General features: G+C 46.9%; 1 protein-coding gene across 3 annotated transcripts in view; it reads right to left on the reverse strand.

Moving 5' to 3' along the window:
* Nucleotides 1-426: 426 nt before the first annotated feature.
* The window catches only part of OTULIN (OTU deubiquitinase with linear linkage specificity), a 30,063-nt gene continuing 8,493 nt past the window's right edge, over nucleotides 427-21,996 (reverse strand). For 2 of the 3 annotated variants that reach the window (XM_082622400.1, XM_082622401.1), the window contains exons 3-7: nucleotides 16,997-17,091; nucleotides 13,243-13,386; nucleotides 7,757-7,882; nucleotides 4,845-5,114; nucleotides 427-2,275 (exon numbers count right to left, since the gene is read on the reverse strand). In XM_082622400.1, the coding sequence (XP_082478526.1) occupies nucleotides 2,081-2,275; nucleotides 4,845-5,114; nucleotides 7,757-7,882; nucleotides 13,243-13,386; nucleotides 16,997-17,091 (830 nt within the window). In that variant the 3' untranslated portion in view covers nucleotides 427-2,080. The remainder of the gene's footprint in view (nucleotides 2,276-4,844; nucleotides 5,115-7,756; nucleotides 7,883-13,242; nucleotides 13,387-16,996; nucleotides 17,092-21,996) is intronic. The other variant, XR_014294167.1, reaches the window with a different exon arrangement.

The following is a 21,996-nucleotide window of genomic DNA, read 5'->3' on the forward strand; positions in this document are numbered from 1 at the left end:
TTATGCTGTGATCCCTCTAAGCCTGGATGGCAGTCTGAGAGCAGAGTGTAATAAGGCCTTGGGACAGAGAGCAACTTAAACGCACCCTTGTGGATTTTTATCAGTGGGGTGGTTAAGACCACAATTTCTGCACACACTCTAACAATATCACACACAGGAACAAGAAAAAAGTATGAAACGTAAACAAGCTGCCCAGAAGCCCAGCTCAACTCAAGTTCACTAAGATTAGAACATTCTCAAAATGCAAAGACAGGTGATCGTGAGTATTATTAAATTCAGCAGCAGCTATGAACCGGATGGACACAGACCCCTACTGCCTTATACAACCTAAGTGTTTAAAGTTGTGCTTTTAAAAATGTTCAAGAATGAACGGTAAGCATTTCCTGTTGTAAGTTACATGAAAAATAAGTTACATAAAATGAAGCATCAAAGCCAACAAGAATTCATCATTTTTACTTTCATTTGGCTTCTAGGTACCTCCTTATTTGAGGCACCATTGCATTTCACAGTGAAAAACAAAGCCTCTCCAACACATTCACACACATTTAGAGCAGAATTTAATTCAAACACTCCAATGAATAAGTAGCCACCTAAACGTGGTGAATATTATTGATGAGGTAATGGGGAAAATATCAATATTAATGTAACAGTCTGCATAGTTTCATGTGTCCTCTGAGTTTTCTCAACCAAGAATTTTAATTTTTAAGTGAAAGCAAAACTAACACCATCACAAAAGGTTTGCCCCTCTGAGAAAAAAAACCCAACAGATTAGCTATCTTATAAACTAAAAGCTTAAACTGGACCAAATAAAGATCTTACTTACTATAAAATAAAGTTCAGTGCTTCAGGGTAACACCACGTCCACAAATACTGAGCCAATTCAGATGCCACTGACACAGCCCTAAAGAGTGACGCGTCCCATCCCTTGCACCGTGGCCACAGTACACGCCCCACGTGGATGATTCGGGCCCGAATGCAGACCACGCTCAGCTGGGCTGCCCTGTCCAGCCCCCAGGCACCACCCTAGCCTGTGACACGCAATCACTCGTGGCCAGAACGCTGCCTCCCCCAGGCACAGCCAAGTCAAGGGCAGGTGCAGCTCGGCCATGCTTCTACAGTCAGTTTTAAGCACACGCTCTGTTTAAACTTACCCATGAAGAGCCTGAGACGCTTTGCTCTTATTCATCCAACAGAGGAGCCACACGGATTTGGCAATGGAAGCATTCTCCACAAAAATGATCATTTGGCCTTGGTCTCCTCTAAAAACGCAGGCGGATCTAAGCCTTGTTCTGACTATAAAATGGTGGATCCACGGAAGTGGAGACTAGGGAGCAGCCCCGACCCCAGAGAGCGACGAGCCGCGCTCGCCCGCCAACTACCAGTAGCTGGCACTACCGGTACTGCCAACTACCGCCTGCACCCAGCGCCAGGCCCGGGGTGTTCGCGACCGCGGGCGCCTGTCACGTTCTTCAGAGCCAGGACATCCTGCTGCCACTGCCTGTTTCTGCAGCTCCCTCTCCAGCCTTTAAATAACTCACTACTGGGGACCCAGTTCTTAACCTTCCACTAGACAATCTGCTTCGAACAGCGTTAATTAACAGGTAAATCCAAACCACTGCTCGATGAGACCACCAGAGGACGTGACGGCTGGGCCGCTGACAGGCTTGTCCCAGAACTCCACCATGTAAGCAGACTGCGAAGGTGCACAGGAAGGGCACCGCAGAGACCCATCACCCCCAAAACAAAAAAATTACCATCTTTAAAAAAAACGGAGAGCCAGTTTACTAACAGAGAGCGCTCTGACCATATTCCTCTCCAAAATAAGGCTCCTCTGATACAAATGGGTTTGTTTTATGGAGATGCAGTTTGCACCTTTCAACAGGTGTGCTCTGAAGGCCCCCAGTGAAACATAGTGCATCATAGGTGAGGGAGAAAACTTGATTAATTCTGATTATCAAAAGCCAGTCTTCAGAACATTCCAGTCCGGCTTGGCTCACAGGGCCCAAGAGTCCTCAGAGGTCATCCCAAGCGACCCGCAGGCCCGAGGACCGGGCCGAGTTGCCAGGCCGCCCGGCGGGTCTCACACACTCGTCTCCTCGCACACCCTGACGGGGACGTTGTAGTGGCGATCATCCTCGGCGATCAGGGTCACCACCGGCCAGTCCCGGGGTGGGTCGGTGGGATAGACGGTGATGAACTCTTCAGTGCTGTACTTGGAGAGCCGGTACACCTGGATGGTGTGGCGCACAGCGTAGGCGAGAAGGAACATTTCAACCTGGGGAAAGAGCAAACACTGAAGGACGTGGCGGGAAGCCAGGGTGAAGGATAAGCCTCACCACCCATCCACTCCCGCTCTGGCGTCCCCGAGGTGCACGGCACAGCTCAGCCACAACCCTTCTTCCTCCCGGTGGGCCCAGCCCCAGTCCTTTTGTATATATGGGTCCTTATAAACAAGCACATCATCAAGAAGAGATCCTATGTCTGATCAGGGACTCGTGTACAGAATATGCAAAGAACACCTTACAACTCGACAATAAAAAAGCAAATAACCAGTTTAAAAACTGGGCAAAAGACTTGAGTAGAACAGATATTTCTCCAAAGAAGATATGCAAATACCAGTAAATACATGAAAAGTCATCAGGGAAATGCAAACCGAACCCACAATGAGAAACCACTTCCCACCCACTCGAATGGCTACAATCAAACAGATAATCACTGGGGGCGACTGCTTAATGGGCACCAGGTTTTCTTTCAGGGGAAGGAAACAGTTTTGGAACTTGACACAGGTGATGGTCACACAACACCGCAGATGTTCCGGAAGTGACTGAGTTGTACACTTTAAAATGGTTAATTTTGCGTTATATGAACTTCACCTCAATTAAAAAAAAAAAAAAAAGAAGTGTGGTAAGGATGTAAAGAAATGGGGCTCTGAAACATTGCTGGAGGGGATGTAAAACAGTGTAGCTGCTTTTGAAAAGTTTGGCAGTTCCTCAAAATTTTAAACACAGAATTACCATGTGGCCCAGCAATTCCACCCCTAGGTAAATACCCAAGAGAACTGAAAGCATAGTTCCACACAAAAAACTTGTAAATAATGTTCACAGCAGGATAATTTATAATTGCTAAAAAGTGGAAACAACCCAAATGGATGAACAAAATGTGATATATCCATACGATGGAATATTATTTGTCAATAGAAAGGAATGACGTACTGATACATGCTGCAATATGGATGAAATTTGAAGACAGCAGGCTCAGTGAAAGAAGCCAGTCATAAAAGACCACATATTATAAGATTCCATTTATATGAAATGCCCAGAATAGGCACATCTATAACAACAGAAAGTAAATTAGCGGCTGCCTAGGGCTGGAAAAAAGGGAATGAGGGCATGGGGTTTCCTGCAGGGGTGAGAAAATGGTCTAAAATTAGCTGCTGTGATAGCTGCAGAACTCTATAAACATACTAAAAACCGCTGAGTTACACACGTCAAAAGGGTAAACTTTATGATATGTAAATCATATTTCAGTAAAACCGTTATTTAAAAAATGTTACAGCAGACCTTGTAGGGACTCGGAAAGGACTAACTTCAGGCTAATGTGCAAACCACGCTCTACCAGGCTTGTTACTGCAAGGTATCTGTAATGCTTCAGGAGACCTAAGTAACGTACATTCGGAGTACAGATAATTTTTAAAAATAGTTTTATCTTCAATCCTGCCTGACCCAGCAGTGACCACCATCGTTACTCTTTCCTCTCTCCCAGGAAAAGGTAAGCACCAGAGTCAGCCGTGCAAGCAGGAAAGTAGCACTCTGGATAGAGAGGCTTAATGCTATTCTAGTGGTTGGCTATGCCACTAAAAAAACACTTCAGCTCTTCAGGGCAACGTAATGAACACACCAAAGGTAGAGAGTGCAGGGTGCAGTGAGTCAACTGTTGACCCACAGGACAGTACTGGGTCTCTGTGTGAGACTCCAAACTTAGCGTATCTGTGAAAGCTCCAAGAGCAGGCTGGGATCTACTGGCTAAAGTGACTCCATTTCTATTTCTAAAGGATGTTACCTAATACAGCTACAGCTTCTAAGATTAAACAACACCCTTCAGGGACTTCCCTGGCAGTCCAGTGGTTATGACTCAGCACTTCCACTGCAAGGGGCACGGGTTCGACCCCTGGTCAGGGAACTAAGATCCCACACGCCATGCAACGCAGCAAAAAAAAAAAAAAAGACCCTTCAGAGAACTCTTCCAAGAGCTTGGTTTATTTGTTTACTGGAGCCAAGGGTACTGATCCCATCCACCACACTACAGAAGCAAGCCCAGGCTGAGATAACCATGGCGGTTATAAAATAGGTTCACAATTCTTTGGCACTCCTCACTTGAATGTGGGAAGGATTAAGTGACTTGCTTCTAACAAACAGAATACAGTGTAATTGACCGTGCGTGACTCGCAAGACTCGATCACAGAAGGCACTGGAGCTTCCTCCTTGCTCTCTTCTTGGATCACTTTCTGAGAAAAGCCAGCCGCCATGTCACAAGGACACCCAAGCAGCCCTATGGAAAGCCCCACGTGGTGAGGAACAGAACCCTCCCACTACCTACCAGTGAGGGACTGAGGCCTCCTGCCAACAGCCAGGTGAGTGTGCCATGCTGGAAGTGGACCCTCCAGCCCCAATCACGCCCTCAGATGAATGCAGCCTTGAACAAGATCCAGCTGCAGCCTCCTGAGACCCTGAGCCAGAGCCGTACAGCTCAGCTGGCTCCTTGACTCCTGGCCCACAAGAACTGGGATGAGGTTTGGCGGCTGAAGCTGCTGTTTGGGCCAATAGACTCCCAAAGGTCCAGCTCACCTGTTCAAGGCCACCGGCGTGCCCCACCTGGTTCAGATGGTTCCTCAGCAGCTGTCCGGGGTCCCCGGACGTGTCCCGAGCAAACAGAAGCACAGAGAAGAACGGCACTTCCCTCCCCTTCTCTTTATCGTCGTATAGTTCGATGGCTCTGTTTAGCATGAGAAATTTGACAGCTTCATAGAGGCTGTACTCCTCCTCTTCATTCGTGAACAGTTCATCACAAGCTACCTGCCTCGCTTCGGCAGTTCTCAGTTCAGCCAAGCCTGTCCACTGTAATAAGAAAGTTACATGATACTTAAATTGTTGCTCTAAAAGTCCCTGGTAAAATTCCACACGATGAGCACAAAATTATTTTCAAAATAGGCAGGCGACCATGGGTCACGTACCAACGCTCAACGCTCAAGCTTCCAGCTCAAACGATGGCACTCTTTAGACCTCACGAATTCCTTATTCACTTCTTCCCCCACTAACTTGAAACAAAAGTATAATGCACTAAGGAGAACTCTAGGGCCATGGAATGGAAATTTCAACTCCCTTATCTTCCCAGGCAAAGAGATCAAACCAGCCAATCAGAAATACTTACAGGAGAGCTAACACACGTGTGTGAGGCCTGTGTGAGACGCTGTGAAGCGAAGCTGAAACTACTCCTCCCCTTAAGGGGTTTATGGCAGCGTTACCACCCAGAAACACCAAGCCAACCCTCAAACGTGGAGAGGCGCCAGGAAGATTGCGGGGTATCCTGAATATCTGTTTACTACACTTACCCTTCTAACCTCTTAAAAATACACTTGAGTTTCAAATGAATAAATCCACTCCGGAAATTCTTACCGACTTCTGATTCAGAGTAAAGCTAGAGGGTCGGGTATTCAGTTAACATAAGCAAACCCTTTAAGTGAAAAAGAAAAGCCTATAAACGTGTGCTTTTAAGTTAAAGTGAATGAGGATAGGAGATGCCAACAGAAAACTAATCCTTATGAATAACCAGTAACTACTGCTCCTCCCAAATGCCATTAAAATTTTAAATACAAGAGTAAGTGTTCATAGTAATGACTGTGCCACCGGACTCGCTCCAGTATTTGGGTTGCAAGCTGGAACGCCTCATAGTTTCCAGAAGGGGACCAAGCTGGCAGGCAAGAACACAGCTCTGGAGTCAGAGAGTCAGGGTGGAGCACAGGCCTTGCCACCGAGCAGCTGGTGGCTTCTGCAGGGCCTCCGTCTCCTCATCTGCAAAGTGAGGAAAACCACAGCAACGATACCCAGGTAGTCGTGAGAATTAAACAATATATCAAACTTTTAGTGTGCAGCCTGGCACGTACAAAGTGCTAACGATGCCGGCTCAGAGGCTTTTTTTTTTTGGCTCAGAGTGTTAATGTATAATTTTAATGTTATTACAAATTGGAATCACTTAAACATTCCCCCGAATGAGGACCTAGTTACGGTAGGCACAGCTAATAAAGCAACCTCACAAGAACTTAAAAGAGTTAAAAAGGAAACTGTCACCAGTGGCTGAGCTGAAGAGCCTTCCTGTTCACTCCCACAGGGCCAGAGCCCTGTGCTCAACACCCTGCTAACCCAGGGCCGGGGCGGGCGCAGGTCCCCCAGCCCCCTCGAATCCTGTGCTCTCCTCCAACAGGCAACAAGAACAGACCCCCTCTCCCCTTCTCTTGCTCCCATGTCTTCATCACTAGTCTTCCTTCGAAAGTATAGTTTCCAGTACACATTTCCCATATTTGTAAATAAAAACTAGGCTCCAGGAACTCAGGGCCCTCCACTCATTCAACAAAGTATTTACCAAATGCCTATTATGTGTCAGGCTCAATGCCCAGCACTGGCTGTAAAGGAATCGACAGGACAGTCTCTGGTGAAGCTCAAAGTCTCATGGGGGCAGACCACAGTCAAGTGAACAGACCAACAACCGGGGTATGTGCTGGGGGAATCTTGAAAGCCGATGCCTGACACCTCCTTACCGGCCTCCCTCCTCCATCTACAAAGCCTGGAGCAATTAACAGGCCCTCAATCCAGGGTCCCTGGTGAGGAGAGCTTTTAGGCTGTTCAAAGGCCAGCGACCTAGAGGTCTGTGTGGGCCAGTGTGCAAGCAGGATATCGACCCACATAAGGCAGCAGAAAGCCACAGAAGAGGGAGCATTTAATAACCAAAGCACTGGGAATCAGCAGGCCAAGTGCCTCCTCACAATTCTGTTTCAGAAAAACCCTCAGGACAGTTGTCAAAAGACAAGTGACTGGGGTTCCCTGGTGGCGCAGTGGTTGAGAGTCCGCCTGCCGATGCAGGGGACACGGGTTCGTGCCCCGGTCCGGGAAGATCCCACGTGCCGCGGAGCGGCTGGGCCCGTGAGCCATGGCCGCTGAGCCTGCGCGTCCGGAGCCTGTGCTCCGCAACGGGAGAGGCCACAACAGTGAGAGGCCCGCGTACCGCAAAAAAAAAAAAAAAAAAAAAAAAAGTTACTAAATCTGCTCCACTGGAAAATCATCATGAAAGAAAACAAGTCTAATAAATATGGACAGAATCTTAAAACATGAACATAATTGGGAAGAATTTAATAAATGTGAATTCGTTATCATTGATCATCCTGTAAGAGATATGGACCAAATGATATCCCTGAAACTTGTCAGAACTTAGAAGAAAAGACTACATTTGTACGGTTTCCTTTAAACAAAGTTAAACGTTTCATTAAACACATCACCTCCTCCGAAAATACACGATGTTGGTATTTCTTCATTTTACAGAACATTTCATAGGAGGAAGTGTTTGTGTTCGTTTAGAATTATTTTGCCTAAAAACCAGCCAAGAGCGTGTGGTAATCCACTAAGTGAAGACTAAGAAGTGGTGTGCTGGGGCACTCGGGGGCGAGAGCTTTGCACTTATCACAGAAAGGAAACTACACGTTCCAAACCTTCTTCCTCAGTAAGGTGAGGGACTCCTTAATTTTATCAACCAGGGCCTCGCTTTTCCCCTCAAACTTCAGTCCAAGCTTCCACTGCTTGATCCAGCTGTACTTGCTTATGAGTTTCTCTGGTAACTAGAGTATCGAGAAACAGAGAGAGAGAGAATGTTAACATTCCAGAAAGGCCATCACACGATCCAAGCTATAAGAAACGATGAAGCCTACGAGACCTACCTTCGTTTCCAGAATTAGTTCCTGCACATCTGTCTGGGTTTAGGACGGCGGACCTAAATCTGGAAGTCAGGATCTCGGAAAGACCCACCCTGAGGAGGGCTTCTACAGTGAAATGGCAGTTTTGGTTGAGACCCAAAGGCACAATGTACCTGGTTGAGTTCCAGCCGCGGGCAGGAACGTCCCACAGCACTTTGTAAGGGTACGTGAAGGCAGTGTTCACACCAGGTCTTCGCATAAACCACCCAAGCGGCTGCGGGGCTCACTGGTGCCTCCCTACTACTCCCTAATGCCTGACTCAGGAAGGCGCTTTGGGTCTGTGAGATGGTCCAGGATAGGGTAAAAACCTGTTCCTTTCCTGACTAGGAAAATAAAACCTAACTTCTGATACTTACACTATCATCAAAGTTTTAATATTAGAAAGAAACAATATGGTATCTAGTTTAACTCATCAGTGTAGTAAGATAAAAAATACAACTGAGGATAAGAAGCAGGGGTTAAGGGAGCTGTGATGGGCTAGCTCATTAAGGAACTGACAGCTGAACGATTATTTTGCCTGTTTCCTTTTTTTTCCTGGAGCGTTTGCTATTCTGTTTTCCCCTCATCATCAATAGAATTTGGAGTCTGAAAAGCAAGCTGGGACATAACCGGATCGATGTCAGCATGGGAACTCAGACTTTCCCAACAGTCTTGGAGAAATCCATATAATTAGGCCGGGCACAGGCATGTCCCTTCAGTGCTATAAAATGCAGAAAGGAAAAAAGAGTTCACCTCCAAGTCAAAAGATCAGTAGAGAATAATTAATTCCTCCCTAGAACCTGAGTTTGTTTAACAGTTATAATACAGTTTTAAATGAGGCCATGTGTTCAGTTCCCCTGGAATCTAAGGCTCTGAAGACCCTTTCACGAATGGGAACTCCAGTTTTACCTTCTCTTTACAGCAGTCATGTGAAACTAAGGTGGTTTCATCTCTACAAAAAAACAAAACCACAACAGGGACGTAAATTCCTCTTCAGGTGGTTACCACAATGATGGCGTTGATGGGGGAGGGGCTGTGTTCTCGCCTTATGATGATGGCAAATGACCACCCGGCCAAGAGCAGCCCAGCTCTGTGCCCACACTGTCCTACATTTCAGCAACATGTGGGCAGTTCTGCTGCAAACTTTCTATCAGGTTCTCTGGTTTATCAGCAGACTCTAAAATGCCCTCAAGTGGCAATAAGCTGTAATCACAACTGGGCACAGAGAAGTGCAATGAGCAGAAGACACTGGCCACGCGGATGTGAGCTGGGAAACGGGGTGGAGGGAGGCCCAGAAAACATGAGCATCACGTGACACTGCGCATGTACCTAAAAAGCAGGAGCGATACTCGATTACTCAAGAGACCCCAAAGATCTAACGACACAGAGCAAAACCCAAATAAAGGTCCGTTTCCTCATTCCTTCCATGCATGGGCCAAAGTCCTGCTGGAATAATTATCAAGGGCTGTATGTGCTGGGAGCTGTGGAGAGCCTGGAGAAAGCCCAGAACTGAGGTGTGAGAAGAAACTGCGAGGAAAGAAGAATGGAGCTGACATTCTGTACTCAGACGGAAAACATGAGTATAGCTTTCAGTGCTTTCAGGGGGTCACGTCACATCCAACACACACACACAGCCATCCTTGTACACTACACACATGGAGACTGGGCTTCTGTTAGGGTAAGGGAGACGTAAAGAAGGAACAAAATTAAAAACAAGAAACGACGACGGGAAATACTTAATAAAGCAGGCAATTAGCTTAGGTATAATTTCATGGGTGACCGAAATATCAAAACAGCCTGTTGTCTCTAGCAAATGAGCCTGGGCAGTTCAGGAGACCCTAATGATGCTGAAACTGGTTCCCTCCAACCTGCCTGCTGAGAGCAGCCTTTTTAAGTCCCCAGAAGTGGTCAGTGCTCCAAGGACTTCTAAAAGCCCCGTGGACACCAGGACATATGACTGTCACTGGATGCAGGGTAGTGGTCAGAAGAGGCCCTTGGCAATTCAGAAAGATCAAGGATCAGGGTAAACTGAGACGGACTTATTTGTCAGATAGTTACTGTGTTTATAACAGTGAGCCTACCCCATTTTAAAGCCCGTAATTTATACCAAGTTGTAACAGTAAGCGTGGCTTAATTAACGTGACAGGATACAAGTTATTCTGATTTAGTAGGAAGATGGGTAGGAAATGGGCACAGAGACTTTCATACCAAAACTCCTGTAAGACCTTCTTGCTCTGTAGAACAAGTTAAGTATCACCTGATCTGCTTGTCTTAATCACGGGCGTTAACAAATATTAAGACGCTTCCTTATTACAGTTACACAAGTGGTCTCTGGTAACGGAGAGGCCCCACTCGCGGGGCGAGGAGGTCCGGGTACCCCACCACCACGGTGCGCCGCCAGCTCCTGCAGGCCTCGCCACCCGGCGGTACTCGTACTTGGTTCCACCCCGACTTCTTCCAGTCACGCTGCACCGCCCTCTCGTTCACTCAGCGAGACCCCTGTCAGTGTGGACCTTCCGACAGGAGACCAGGCGGAAGGGCCGGCGTGAGAACAGGGATGGAATGTCATCCACAGGAGGCTGCCTGAGACACCTGGGAGGCGGTTAAAAACTAGTCTGGTCAAGTGCGACAACCAAGTCTGTGTACTCCTTCCTGCACTGGCACTTCAAATGAGAAGCGTGTGGTGCATCTGTCACCTGCCCAAGACACACAGCGAAACAGACCCTGTCAGGAAAGTGCTCAAATCGAGGGAATCTGCTGGGGGCTGAAAAGTCAACACGGGGACAAGTCTCCTAGTTGGATGAGAGCAAGAAAAGTTTAATAAACTTTCATACTAAACTCACGGACAGGTATGATGTGCTTTTTCTCTCTGACGTGGGCCTCTTGGCATTCGAGAGAGGTTAGATGACAAAAATAATACCACTGTGACCAACTAATTACGCTCCCAAGAGAAAAACTCTACTTGTTGACTGATACATACAGAAAAGGGAAGAAATTAGAAAGAGTACTTGAGAATTTCCGCATGACTCAAATGAAGTCAGGAAAACCACCTTAAAGCCCCCATTGCTCATACACGCAACGTGCTCTATACCGATCAGAAACCAAGCACAACCTACCTAGGCTATTTTTAATTTGGCAGATAACCTTACCCAAATGTATCCTGTTAGCGAAATAAAACGTGTGCTTTACTTTCATGGAGCGTATTTTGTATGTTTAATTACGTAGAACAGTACTTGCACCAGAGTTCCTTGGAAAGTGAAAAATTCAAATTCATTACATCAAGTAAGTCCATAACTCTAAGCAGCCCCTTAAAGTGAAAGACTCAAAGGAAAACAGCCTAAAATTGAGGAGGATTTTGTCACAACCAATAAATAAAGCTATGGTTGTCAAACAAAAGTTAAAGCAAACTACAGTGAGATCACCCATGTCTGCTTCCCAAGCAGCGTCTCATGTCCACAGGCATGCTTTTGACTGACCAACAATTCTGAAATATTTCAGTATTAATATATGTCTAATTTGCAAAGCTAAAAATAGCCTAGTGTATCAATTTCTTTTGCTCCTTCCTCAAAAACAAAAAAGCTAATACTGAGAAATCTGCTTAAGATGACATATCTTTGGGACTTCCCTGGTGGCGCAGTGGTTAAGAATCCGCCTGCCAATGCAGGGGACATGGGTTCGAGCCCTGGTCTGGGAAGATCCCACGTGCCGCAGAGCAACAAAGCCCGTGAGCCACACCTACTGAGCCCGTGAGCCACAACTACTGAAGCCCATGCGCCTAGAGCCCATGCTCAACAAGAGAAGCCACCGCAATGAGAAGCCCATGCACCACAGCGAAGAGTAGCTCCCGCTCGCCACCACTAGAGAAAGCCTGCGCGTAGCAACAAAGACCTGATGCTGCCAAAAATAAATAAATAAAATAAATATAAATTTATATAAAAAAAGATGATGTATCTTTGATTAGAAGAAAGTATCTTTCACAGATATCATTTAAATAGTTTATACACACGTGATTTTATACCAGTTTATAAAGTAGATAATCACCTGAGAGACAGGTGGTATCCTCCACCCACTGATCCTGGTTTTGCTCTTTGAGGGTATGTGATACCCCGTCCACCTAAGAGACCTCTAATTAGCTTAACTGCCAACCAGTATCCTCTAAGAGTCTTTATTCTAGGCAAATACCCCAGCTCCTTCAACTGTTCCCCAAAGCAGATGAGCCCTGTCGGGCACACTCCCACCTGTACTGAGGGTACGGGCACAGAGCTGCACTCAGTCCTCAAGATGGGACCTGACCAGCCCTGTTCAAGACAGGGCTGTCACTGCCCGTGTTTTAGAAGTGTTCCTTTTAAGACAGGGCTTCCTTATCACTGCAGGCATCACACACCAGTGGGCTCGTGCTGGGCCTGCAATCCATTAAAATCCTGACTATTTCTGCCCCCCTCATAAGCTGCTGGTAAGGCAGATCTCCCACAGCTAGCACTTTGAGTTTTGGTTTGGGGTTTTGTTTTAATACAGGCACAAGATTTCCTATTTTCTTCCAAGTAATGTCATATTGTGAGTTCTGCTCAATCGTGCCTGCCCTCCAAACTCTTTTGGGATACTCTATCATCCAGCCTATCATGACCTCAAGCTGATGTGTGTCGTGGATACACGACACACTGATAATGTGACTTCTTGGGGTGTCACGACCAGGCTGCAGATTTAAGACCTTAAAGAGGGCCAGGCATGGTACGTAGCCCCGGACCCTCACCTCCCCAGGAAGCCTCTCCCAGGCGGACAGCAACCATCTCTCTTCTAGTGTTGCTGCTCTGCTGCCTGCCAAGCCAGTTCTCCTAACGCTCTGCAGAGGGTGCTGATTCCTTGAGGTGGAGCTAGAATCACAGAAATCTGCCTCTTAAAACCCCCAGCAGGTTCTCAGATAGTGCAATATACAGCCCACTTGGTAGACTCCAACACTGAAGTCAAACCGCCCTTAGTGCTTTGAACAAACCCTAAACACCTGTTCTCTAAGTCAGCTGAAGCACTGAAGAAATTTTATCATCTTCCTCTTCTGGGGAAATATCAATCATTTTTGGTCACTTTGCTATGCAAAATCATCTCAGCCCCACAAAACTGAATAAACCCCCACACACACTGACGTCACACTGCGGACAGTAGTAGCACATAGCACAGGGCAGAGAAGGGGACGTCTTTGTCACAAAAGCAACTGGAAACATCGCAGACTCAAACCTGCAGCAGCAGCGTACCAGCGTGAGCTCCGGGTCCTGCAGCCAGGAGGGCAGCGCGGCCGGCTGGCTCATGGCCTGGAAGAGCGTGGCCCTCAGCGCACAGTAATTATCTCCACGGACGCGCCTGATGGAGGTGAATTTCTGAGACACCTCCTCGTAGCCCTGGACAAAAGCATCAGAGAATTCAAAATGGTCATTACTGACTTCAGAGAGTGGGGGGAATTTTACTCCTGTGGAAAAACTGTGCCCCGATCACTAGAAGATCGGACACAAGACTGGCTGAGTCTTTCATGTAAGATATTTGAATTCTTTTTTTAATTAATCAAAGGAAATTAACAAATGTTAGTACTGTACATGGTATCAGCATATGTAGCAGACGCAACATATATAAAAATATAAAATAATACACCAAGTATTATTAAAACACTAGTCACCCCCAAAGTTGGAGTTATATGCCCCTTAGCAACCGTTGTAACATTCATTTATTAATAACCAACATTCTGAAGGCTTTAATCTGTGTTTAGATTGACCCTAAACTCTTTAATGAAGAGACAGGAAAGAAAAGAGAGATGTACCCAGCTCGTATCTCCACATTAAAAATAATACCCCCGAATCCCAAATTTCCGTGAAATACATAAAAAAACGACATGCTAGGAGGTGCCTGGATAAATTGTTAGACTTTTTCAAAAAGTGGATTTAAGTGTCATTCTTGTTCAGCCTGGAAGTGAAACAAGGAAATGAAAATGCTCAGTGACACGCTCAGTCAACTCCAATACAGCCATCCAAATGGACCACTCTGAGCATGCCCCCCAAAAAGGACACCATAAGATCCCAGCGACCTGGTCCGGGGACCCAGATGACTGAGTTCTCCGCTGGACGCTGCTCGGGCGTCGGCGTCGACTTCGCGGCTTCCCCACCTCACTCGCACCCGACCTCGCGGACCTTTCCCTAGTCCTGTTCTTCCGCAACAATCTCTCGAAACCCTGCTTCCTACCCACATTTACACAAAAGAAGAAGTGTCGCCCTCATGGGGTGGGCACCATGTAGACAGTCATCCTGTGTCCAGGCACTGGACCCTGTTATTAGTTGTTTTCAAGGTTCAAGTCACAGGATGATGTTCTAAGTGGATATGAAAGTACGTCTTTCCAATAATAAAATTTTGAGAGTTGCATTTTTATTCAGCAGCCCAACCGCTGCAATGTAAGGGCCTGTCAAGCAGCCTCATGCCTGCTGATATGCACGTCTTCCCTATGGTGAACCCCTAGTTACCCCAAATACTCACGATGGCTAGTTCAACAGCAACTGTATCTTTCCAAGTGTGTAAATGAATATCCAAAAGAAAACAATTAAGACAAATAAGGACTAAAAGACAACTGAGATCCAAGCTGTTATCAGGCCCAGAAATGCTCTAATGACTGCCACGGGTCCTGATGGGATGCTTTTCTAACTGATGTGCCTTTGATTATTTGGTCACCGAAGGGTCCAACTATAGGGTCATATCTTTACCTCAAACTGAAATCATAGAGGAATGACTTCAGCATGAGTTCCAAAATATGGAACACTTGGATAACTTAGTAAACATCTTCAATTACAGGCTTTAAGGTGCCAACTGTTAGAAGAGATCCTTTAAAGAGACTGAGATCAAAAAATAAGGTTGCGGGCTTCCCTGGTGGTGCAGTGGTTGAGAGTCCGCCTGCTGATGCAGGGGACACAGGTTCGTGCCCCGGTCCAGGAGGATCTCACGTGCCGTGGAGCGGCTGGGCCCGTGAGCCATGGCCACTGGGCCTGCGCGTCTGGAGCCTGTGCTCCGCAACGGGAAAGGCCGCAGCGGTGAGAGGCCCGCGTACCGCAAAAATAAATAAATAAATAAGGTTGCAAGTCAGTGTAAGCATTTCTGGGGAAGATGAGAAAATACAGTTTAGATACCTGGCCTCTGGTTATCTACTTTGATACAGAGCTGGAGGTTTTTACAAAATCTACGAGTAGCCAATATGCATCTTCAGCAGATGGCCACACAAATCTAAACGTTCTTAAGCTCTGGCAGGAACCGAGAGTGCCAGGTATGTCGTGACTGAGCTCTCTAACGAGTGTCACACACAAGCAGTCTACAGTCCAGACTTGCGGGAAGCAGGGCTGACACTGGCTCTCAGAGCTTCAGAAGTGGCAGTGACACTCGAGTATGGTCAGCCCATTTCAGGGCAGGCATGGGCAGCTGAGGTGCCTGATGAAAGGGGCACAACGTTTTCTACAAAATGAAGCTCTGAGGACAAGAACAAATACATTCAAATACTTAACAAGTTTAAATACTAAACAGGACAGTTCTAAACAAACAAAAATTTTAGGTCAGTATCCCTAACGTGCCAGAAGTGCATTCAAACTTGTAACGTAAATAATCCCAAGAGAAAGATAAGTAAAGGGTATAATCCATAAGTTACACGAGGTGGTAGAAGCGTTAGGGTGAAACTGCCCTTTCCGTAGCTCGGAGGAAGTCAGATATGGCCATGCCTTGAACAGCCCGGGTGCCGGGGTGCGCGTGCGGGGCGCAGTTGTACCGCTGGCCCCCAACTCTGTCGAACACCCGCACCTAACTGTACAGGCAGCCCTCTGCGTCTACGCGGCCTGCAGTGCTGTCGTCCATATGTAGCAGAAATATCTGCGTAGAAGTGGGCCCACGCAGCCCAAACCTGTGTTTTTCAAGCGTCAACTGGAGTAGCAACTTCAGTCTACGAGGGAACGCTGGATTCAGGATACATTTGAGGGGGAACCGGTAGGGTGTGCTGCTCGACCTGCTGTGCAGTGGGAGTGGGTCAAGGGGCCTGACTCGAGCAATGACCCAACCCAGTCATAGCCACAGCGGGACCGTGTCATGGGAATCCCTGATGTCCCACAGCCTTGGAAGGACGACCTCAGGGTCACCAATCTATGCAATGGGACTGAAAGGGGGACAGCTCCTGGGATGCCCTAAATCAGGGGTCCCCAACCCCTGGGCCATGGACCGGTACCGGTCTGTGGCCTGTTAGGAACCGGGCCGCAGAGCAGGAGGTGAGCGCCGGGCGAACGAGCAAAGCTTCATCTGTATTTACAGCCGCTCCCCATCGCTCACATTACTGCCTGAGCTCCGCCTCCTGTCAGCATTACGGTGAGTTGTATAATTATGTCATTATGTGTTATGATGTAATAATCATAGAAATAAAGCGCACAATAGATGTAACGCGCTTGAATCATCCCGAAACCATCCCCCTCCCGAGTCCGTGGAAAAATCGTCTTACACGAAACCTGTCCCTGGTGCCAAAAAGGTTGGGGACCGCTGCCCTAAATAAAGGAAGTAGTTCCAGATCCCTCTGCTTAGAAGGTACAGGAGAGTCCAGGCCCCTAGAACTGGAGGACATGGAAAGAAACCTGAGTGGGGACAGCAGATGTATGACGTCTGCGCCTTTTCCCTCACCAGGCCAGAAGGGCAGTGCTCCCAAATGATCCCAAGAGGACAACCAATGGCTGGCCCAACCCTGAACAGCACAGAGCCATTTATGTGTTTTCCAAAGAAATCAAGTTACTGAATAACTGATTATGATTCTATGTTAATACTGTGACTCCCAACAAGTCCCTTATCTTTGGAGCCTGTTTCCTCATCTCTAACGTTAGAACACCAGTAATTACATCGCCTAGTGGCAGTTGTCATAACTAACATCTAAAAATGCAAAAGGACACATTAAATAATTACTTATGATAGACTGTTGGAAAGACTCAAAATGCGTGCATCCAGGCATCATACCTTTTTCATACATGTTGCTTTTTGCGTATTTCCCCTCCATTCTTTTTTGCAATAGTCCATGATATCCATTTCAGGAGCTACACTTAATCTGGATTCTGTTAAAGAATAAAAAAAAAAAAGGGGGTGGGGGGTGGGGAGGGGGAAACAATGAAACAAAGCATCATCAGAATAATGGTACTGCTTTACCTGAGATTTCCTTTCTCGCTCATTGCAGTCCCCCCAAATCCAGAATTCCACCACTGCCTACCACCTGGTCCAGACCTCCAGCACCTCGCTCCTAGGTGACCACCGAGGTCTCCCGGTGGGCCTCCCTGTCACCGCACCCTACCAACCATTCTCCACACGGCAGCCAGAGGGGTGCATTTAAAACGTAAGTCAGATGCTACCCACCACCGCTGGGCTCCCACCACACTCGACGCTACTCCCTCACTACCTACAAGGGCCTCGAGCCCGGGCCGCCTGCTGCCTTTCTGGCCTCAGCTCCCACCTCTCCCCACGCTGACGGTGCCTGCCCTACCTGCGTGGCACCCGCTCCTCACTCCCTGAAGGTCTCTGCTCACCTCCTGACACTGATGCCCGATATCAAAATGCCACATACACCGCTTCCCTCTATTCCCCTTACATTGTTTTGCTTTTCTTATTGGCACTGATCCAACACCTGACATATTTCTTTTTCTGCACCCTGCCTTCCCCACCCCTACACAGACACACAGACACACACACACAGACACACACACACACGGCAAAACATGAGCTCCCTGAGGGCAGGGGCTTTGTTTTGTTTCTCAGCTGTGCCCTCAGCACCTGTAACCACACGGACCCAGGTGCCCGTGAATAATGTTCAAATAAAATACGTAGCAGTCTAAGCTCTGAGAAGATACATCTAATGATTTGTAATTTGTTTTTTACATCCATTATACAAAGAGATAACACCTCTATTACAAAAGTAGATTTAATTGTCTTTATTTAGTTACATCCTGCCTTGATCCCAAAGGGCTATAAACTGTTGATAATCAGCCAGATACTAACGGAGCTCTCAACATTAACTGAACCACAGGCCTTGTCTGACTCTAATAACACATCCCCCCAAATTAAAAAATACAACTTATGATCCAATGATACAGTAAAAAACGGCCTTTAAACTTTCCTTGTTTAACGTGTGAGGTTTGAGATTTGATTTTGTGGCATATGCACCCACATGCGTGTATGTCTGTGTGGATGTTCTAGGAAGAAAGAGAGGTAAATTCCCAGGCATCTCTTGACTTCCTTTTTAAAATACTGAAGAAGTAAATGTTAGCAAAGAAATGAGGATATAAACACAGAAGTACCTTACAACATATCTGCTCAGGAGGAAGCTGAACACAAAACAAAGATGTTATATTCAGCTCAATTCAATAAACACTTACTGCGTGTCTAGCGTGTGCCAAGCTTTGAGCTAGGAACGGGGGGTATGAAGACGCTAAAGCCCCAGATCCTGTCCTGAATGTGTTTAGAGACTACTGAAGAAGAAAGGACCACAGGTACTCACCACGCAGGGTGTGACAGATGAGGGGTGACTGATGCAGGAGCCCAGGAGGAGCCCCTAATCCCTGTTTGCAGTTCAGGTAAACCAATTTTTTTTTTAAACACAAAAATGTAAGAACCGCCTGTTTTAAAAAATCTCATGGTAAATCCTTTCACAAGGAAAACAAACCTTTTATACAAACGGGAAAATAACACATATACAGATAACTGATACATTTATCTGTGGCATAAGTCAGGACTGGCTTAAAGGTGAAACAGACCCCGGAGCATAATACACGGAGACCACAAATACCACCGCTGCAGAGCCAACCCTCAAATACAAACCAGTCATTGTCTGAAGTCAATAAACACTGTTTGAGTGTCTACTTAGTGGAGGGAAGATTTCCCTTTTATCGCCTTCCTACTCACCTCCCCACAAAGCTTGAGGAAGTACAAATGTCCAGAGCTGAGGACGCGTATCGGGGCACGTTCTGCCACAAGGCAGAGCATGCTTCCAGCTCAGGAAGGGCCTCCCGGGAAGAAGGTCCAGCCTTGCCACTCTGCTCACTTGCAGTGCTCTTCCTGTGTGCACCAAGGCAGGACCCGGCCCCTGGTCAGGGAGGCGGGCCACACCTCAGGACTGAGGGGAGGAGGCAGGAGGCTCAGCGGGCTCTGAGGCGGCCCTGCGCTGAATCAGAGGTCCGCGGGGCACAGCTGAAGGTGGAAAAGGGGTGCTCGCAAAGCGCTAGCATCAAAATCATACTTTCAGTCCCATGTTGCTGCCATTCTTTGGGAGGAGGACTCCAACAGCCACTGCATGCCCTCCTCCAGGCTAGAAGCTGGAGACACAGGACAGGCAGTGCCTGACCTCAAGCGGTTTAAGTATACAACAGTTCCTTGCTTTGTTTAACTGCATCCAACACAGACTGATTACTGTTCCCAGGAAAGAGCATCTCTAGTGGCAAAAAACCCCACAAAGACAAACACAGAAAAACACAAGGGGGGAAGATGAAAATCAGAGTGGCAACCAGAAGCCAAAATAACCAAGAGGTTTGTTCCTTAACCACCATGTGGTGACAAAGACAAGGATTCAGACTCTCAGAGGATGGGAAGTTAAAACTGAACCCCTCCAGAACGCTGGGACTCTCAACTGAGAGGCTAGGGCAAGAATCGCAAACTTTTTCTCTGGTGGGCCAGAGAGTAAGTAACGTAGGCTTTGAGGGTATAAAGTTTTCTCTCACAACTACTCAACTTTACTATGCATGAAAATCACCATGGGTGATGTGTAAACCAAGAAGTTCCAATAAAACTTTATTTACAAAACCAGGTGCCATGTCAAATTTGGCCAGGGAGCTATAGTTTGCTGACCCCTGGACTAGGTGAAAAAAACCTTTTCACTAACAAAGAGAGGGCATTAAAAAACTCTCTGCCTTGGCCTGGGCTCTGACTTGGGGAGAGAGGAAGCCTCCCCTGAGAATTCATAACCACGGGCCGGCTCTCACACAGGGACAGGGTGTGACTTTACACTAGCTGCAAGACCCTGGAAGCTTAAACCCAGAAATTAACCTAACGTGGCCCAAGGCAGGTGACTCCTTGGGTGCCTGGCAGAAACAAGGCCAAATTCTCTCACACTCAAGACAGGCTGCGTAAAATCTACACAGATACACAAAAGCTGAGCTTAGAATTCAAACTCTGAAGAAACAAGAAATAAGGAAACATAGCAACTGGCATAATTAGGCCTGCCAGGATTTTCAGATAATGGGATTATCAGGCCTGAAAGAGTATGTTCAACATGCTTAAAGGAATAAAAGAAGGAATAAAAACATGAGCAAAGAGCAATACACTATCAAAAAAAGACCAAGCAAATTCAGAGGGAAAATAGAACTTTTCCAAAAAAGAAAGAAAAAGAAAATATTTCCGAAGGAACTGTCCTGAAGGCAACAGAGGCTGAAAGTCAGAAAACATTAAAAGGGTGTGTAACAGAGGGACCTGGATGACTGAATGAAAGCTAGCAAACACCTCATTAGAGCTATGAAAGGAGTAAGTAGAGAGAATAGGAAAAAGGCAATATTCAGAAAGATAGTGGCTGAGAATTCTCCTGAACTGATGAAAACTAGCCATCCTCAGATTCAAAAAGTAAAAAAAATCCCAAGCAAAATGTTTAAAAGAAAAAAAAAATCCATACTTAAGAAACCTCAAGGAGAAACTGTAGGACACCGAAGACAAAGAGAAGACAAAAAAAACCACAGATTTCCAAGTATGGGACTGACTGCAGTACTTTCAACTACAACAGAAACCAGAAGACAATGCAATAAAATCATCAAGAAAATTAGAAAAAACAAATAGTCATCTGGGGTTATTCCAGAAAGAAAGTAAAATAAAGAAATTTTTATATGGACAAGAGCTTCCCACCAGAGGCACTTCCACAGGACGTTATTGCGGGAAGGGCCATGAACCCAGGAGGACTGAGATTCAGGGTATAAAGGGATCCATTCTGACCTCAGACGAAAGCTGGACAAGGCCTCAGACAAGGCCCCCTGAAAAGCTAGAGCACCTGCACAGGCCCTCCCTGGAGGGAAGAGGAGAATTCCAACACGGGGCCTGCAGAGGGAGCGAGAAAGCAAGGGGCCCCTGCACACACAGCAGGAGTAAACCAGGGCTGCAGAAGCACTTTCTCCTCAGGAACATGACTGCTAAGGACTGAATCCGAGGTGAACTGTGTGCAACTGCAGCGGAAGACTCGAGCATCCTCTGAAGGTTACGGGGGACCAGACCAGGACAAATCCCGTCTCCCTTGGCTACCACGGTGAAGAGGTCCACCAACTCCTTGTGAGGAAGACTCAAAAATTACCATCAAAGACCCCACTTTGTCTCTTTTGTTCCTAATTACACGTATGGTGTTTTGCTAACCATACGACAAACAGGAGCTAGTTCTTAAACCAGAACTCACACGTCGCACGAGCGGCGCGCGAGAAAATGCCACCTGTGAGCCACCTGTGGCACACCCCCACATCGGAGCATCTTCACTGGGCTCCCGCACGAGGGAGGCACTTCTCCACACACAGCCCCGCCGGCCGTGCCCCCAGCAGAGGCTCACCCTAGCAGCCGTGGGTCCACGGGTCCCGGTGGGGCGAGCAGAGCAGGCACGACTGAGCAGAAGCATGGACACAAGATCATGAAATGACGGGAGAATTAGTGCTCTCAGTCCCATGACCCTTCTTCCTTATCCGTTAATCAAATTCACATGGCCTTCTGCACGCAAAGACCCGGAGAGCCAGATTCTCAGTAAGTCCTTCCACTTGAAATGAAAAATGCCCTTCAAACCCAAACTCTCCCCCTAAGAATATCAGGAAGTCAAGAACTGAGAGAGAGTGGTGTCAAGAGATTAAACAAAGCCTCACGGGTGCAAAAACCATATGAATGTAAAGAATGCAGGGGAAGTATACGTATTAAAACTGTAAAACCTCAGGAAACAGTATTCCCCAAACATACCTCAG

Source organism: Mesoplodon mirus (assembly GCF_964341445.2).
Source record: "Mesoplodon mirus genome assembly, chromosome: 5".
Taxonomy (NCBI): Eukaryota; Metazoa; Chordata; class Mammalia; order Artiodactyla; family Ziphiidae; genus Mesoplodon; species Mesoplodon mirus.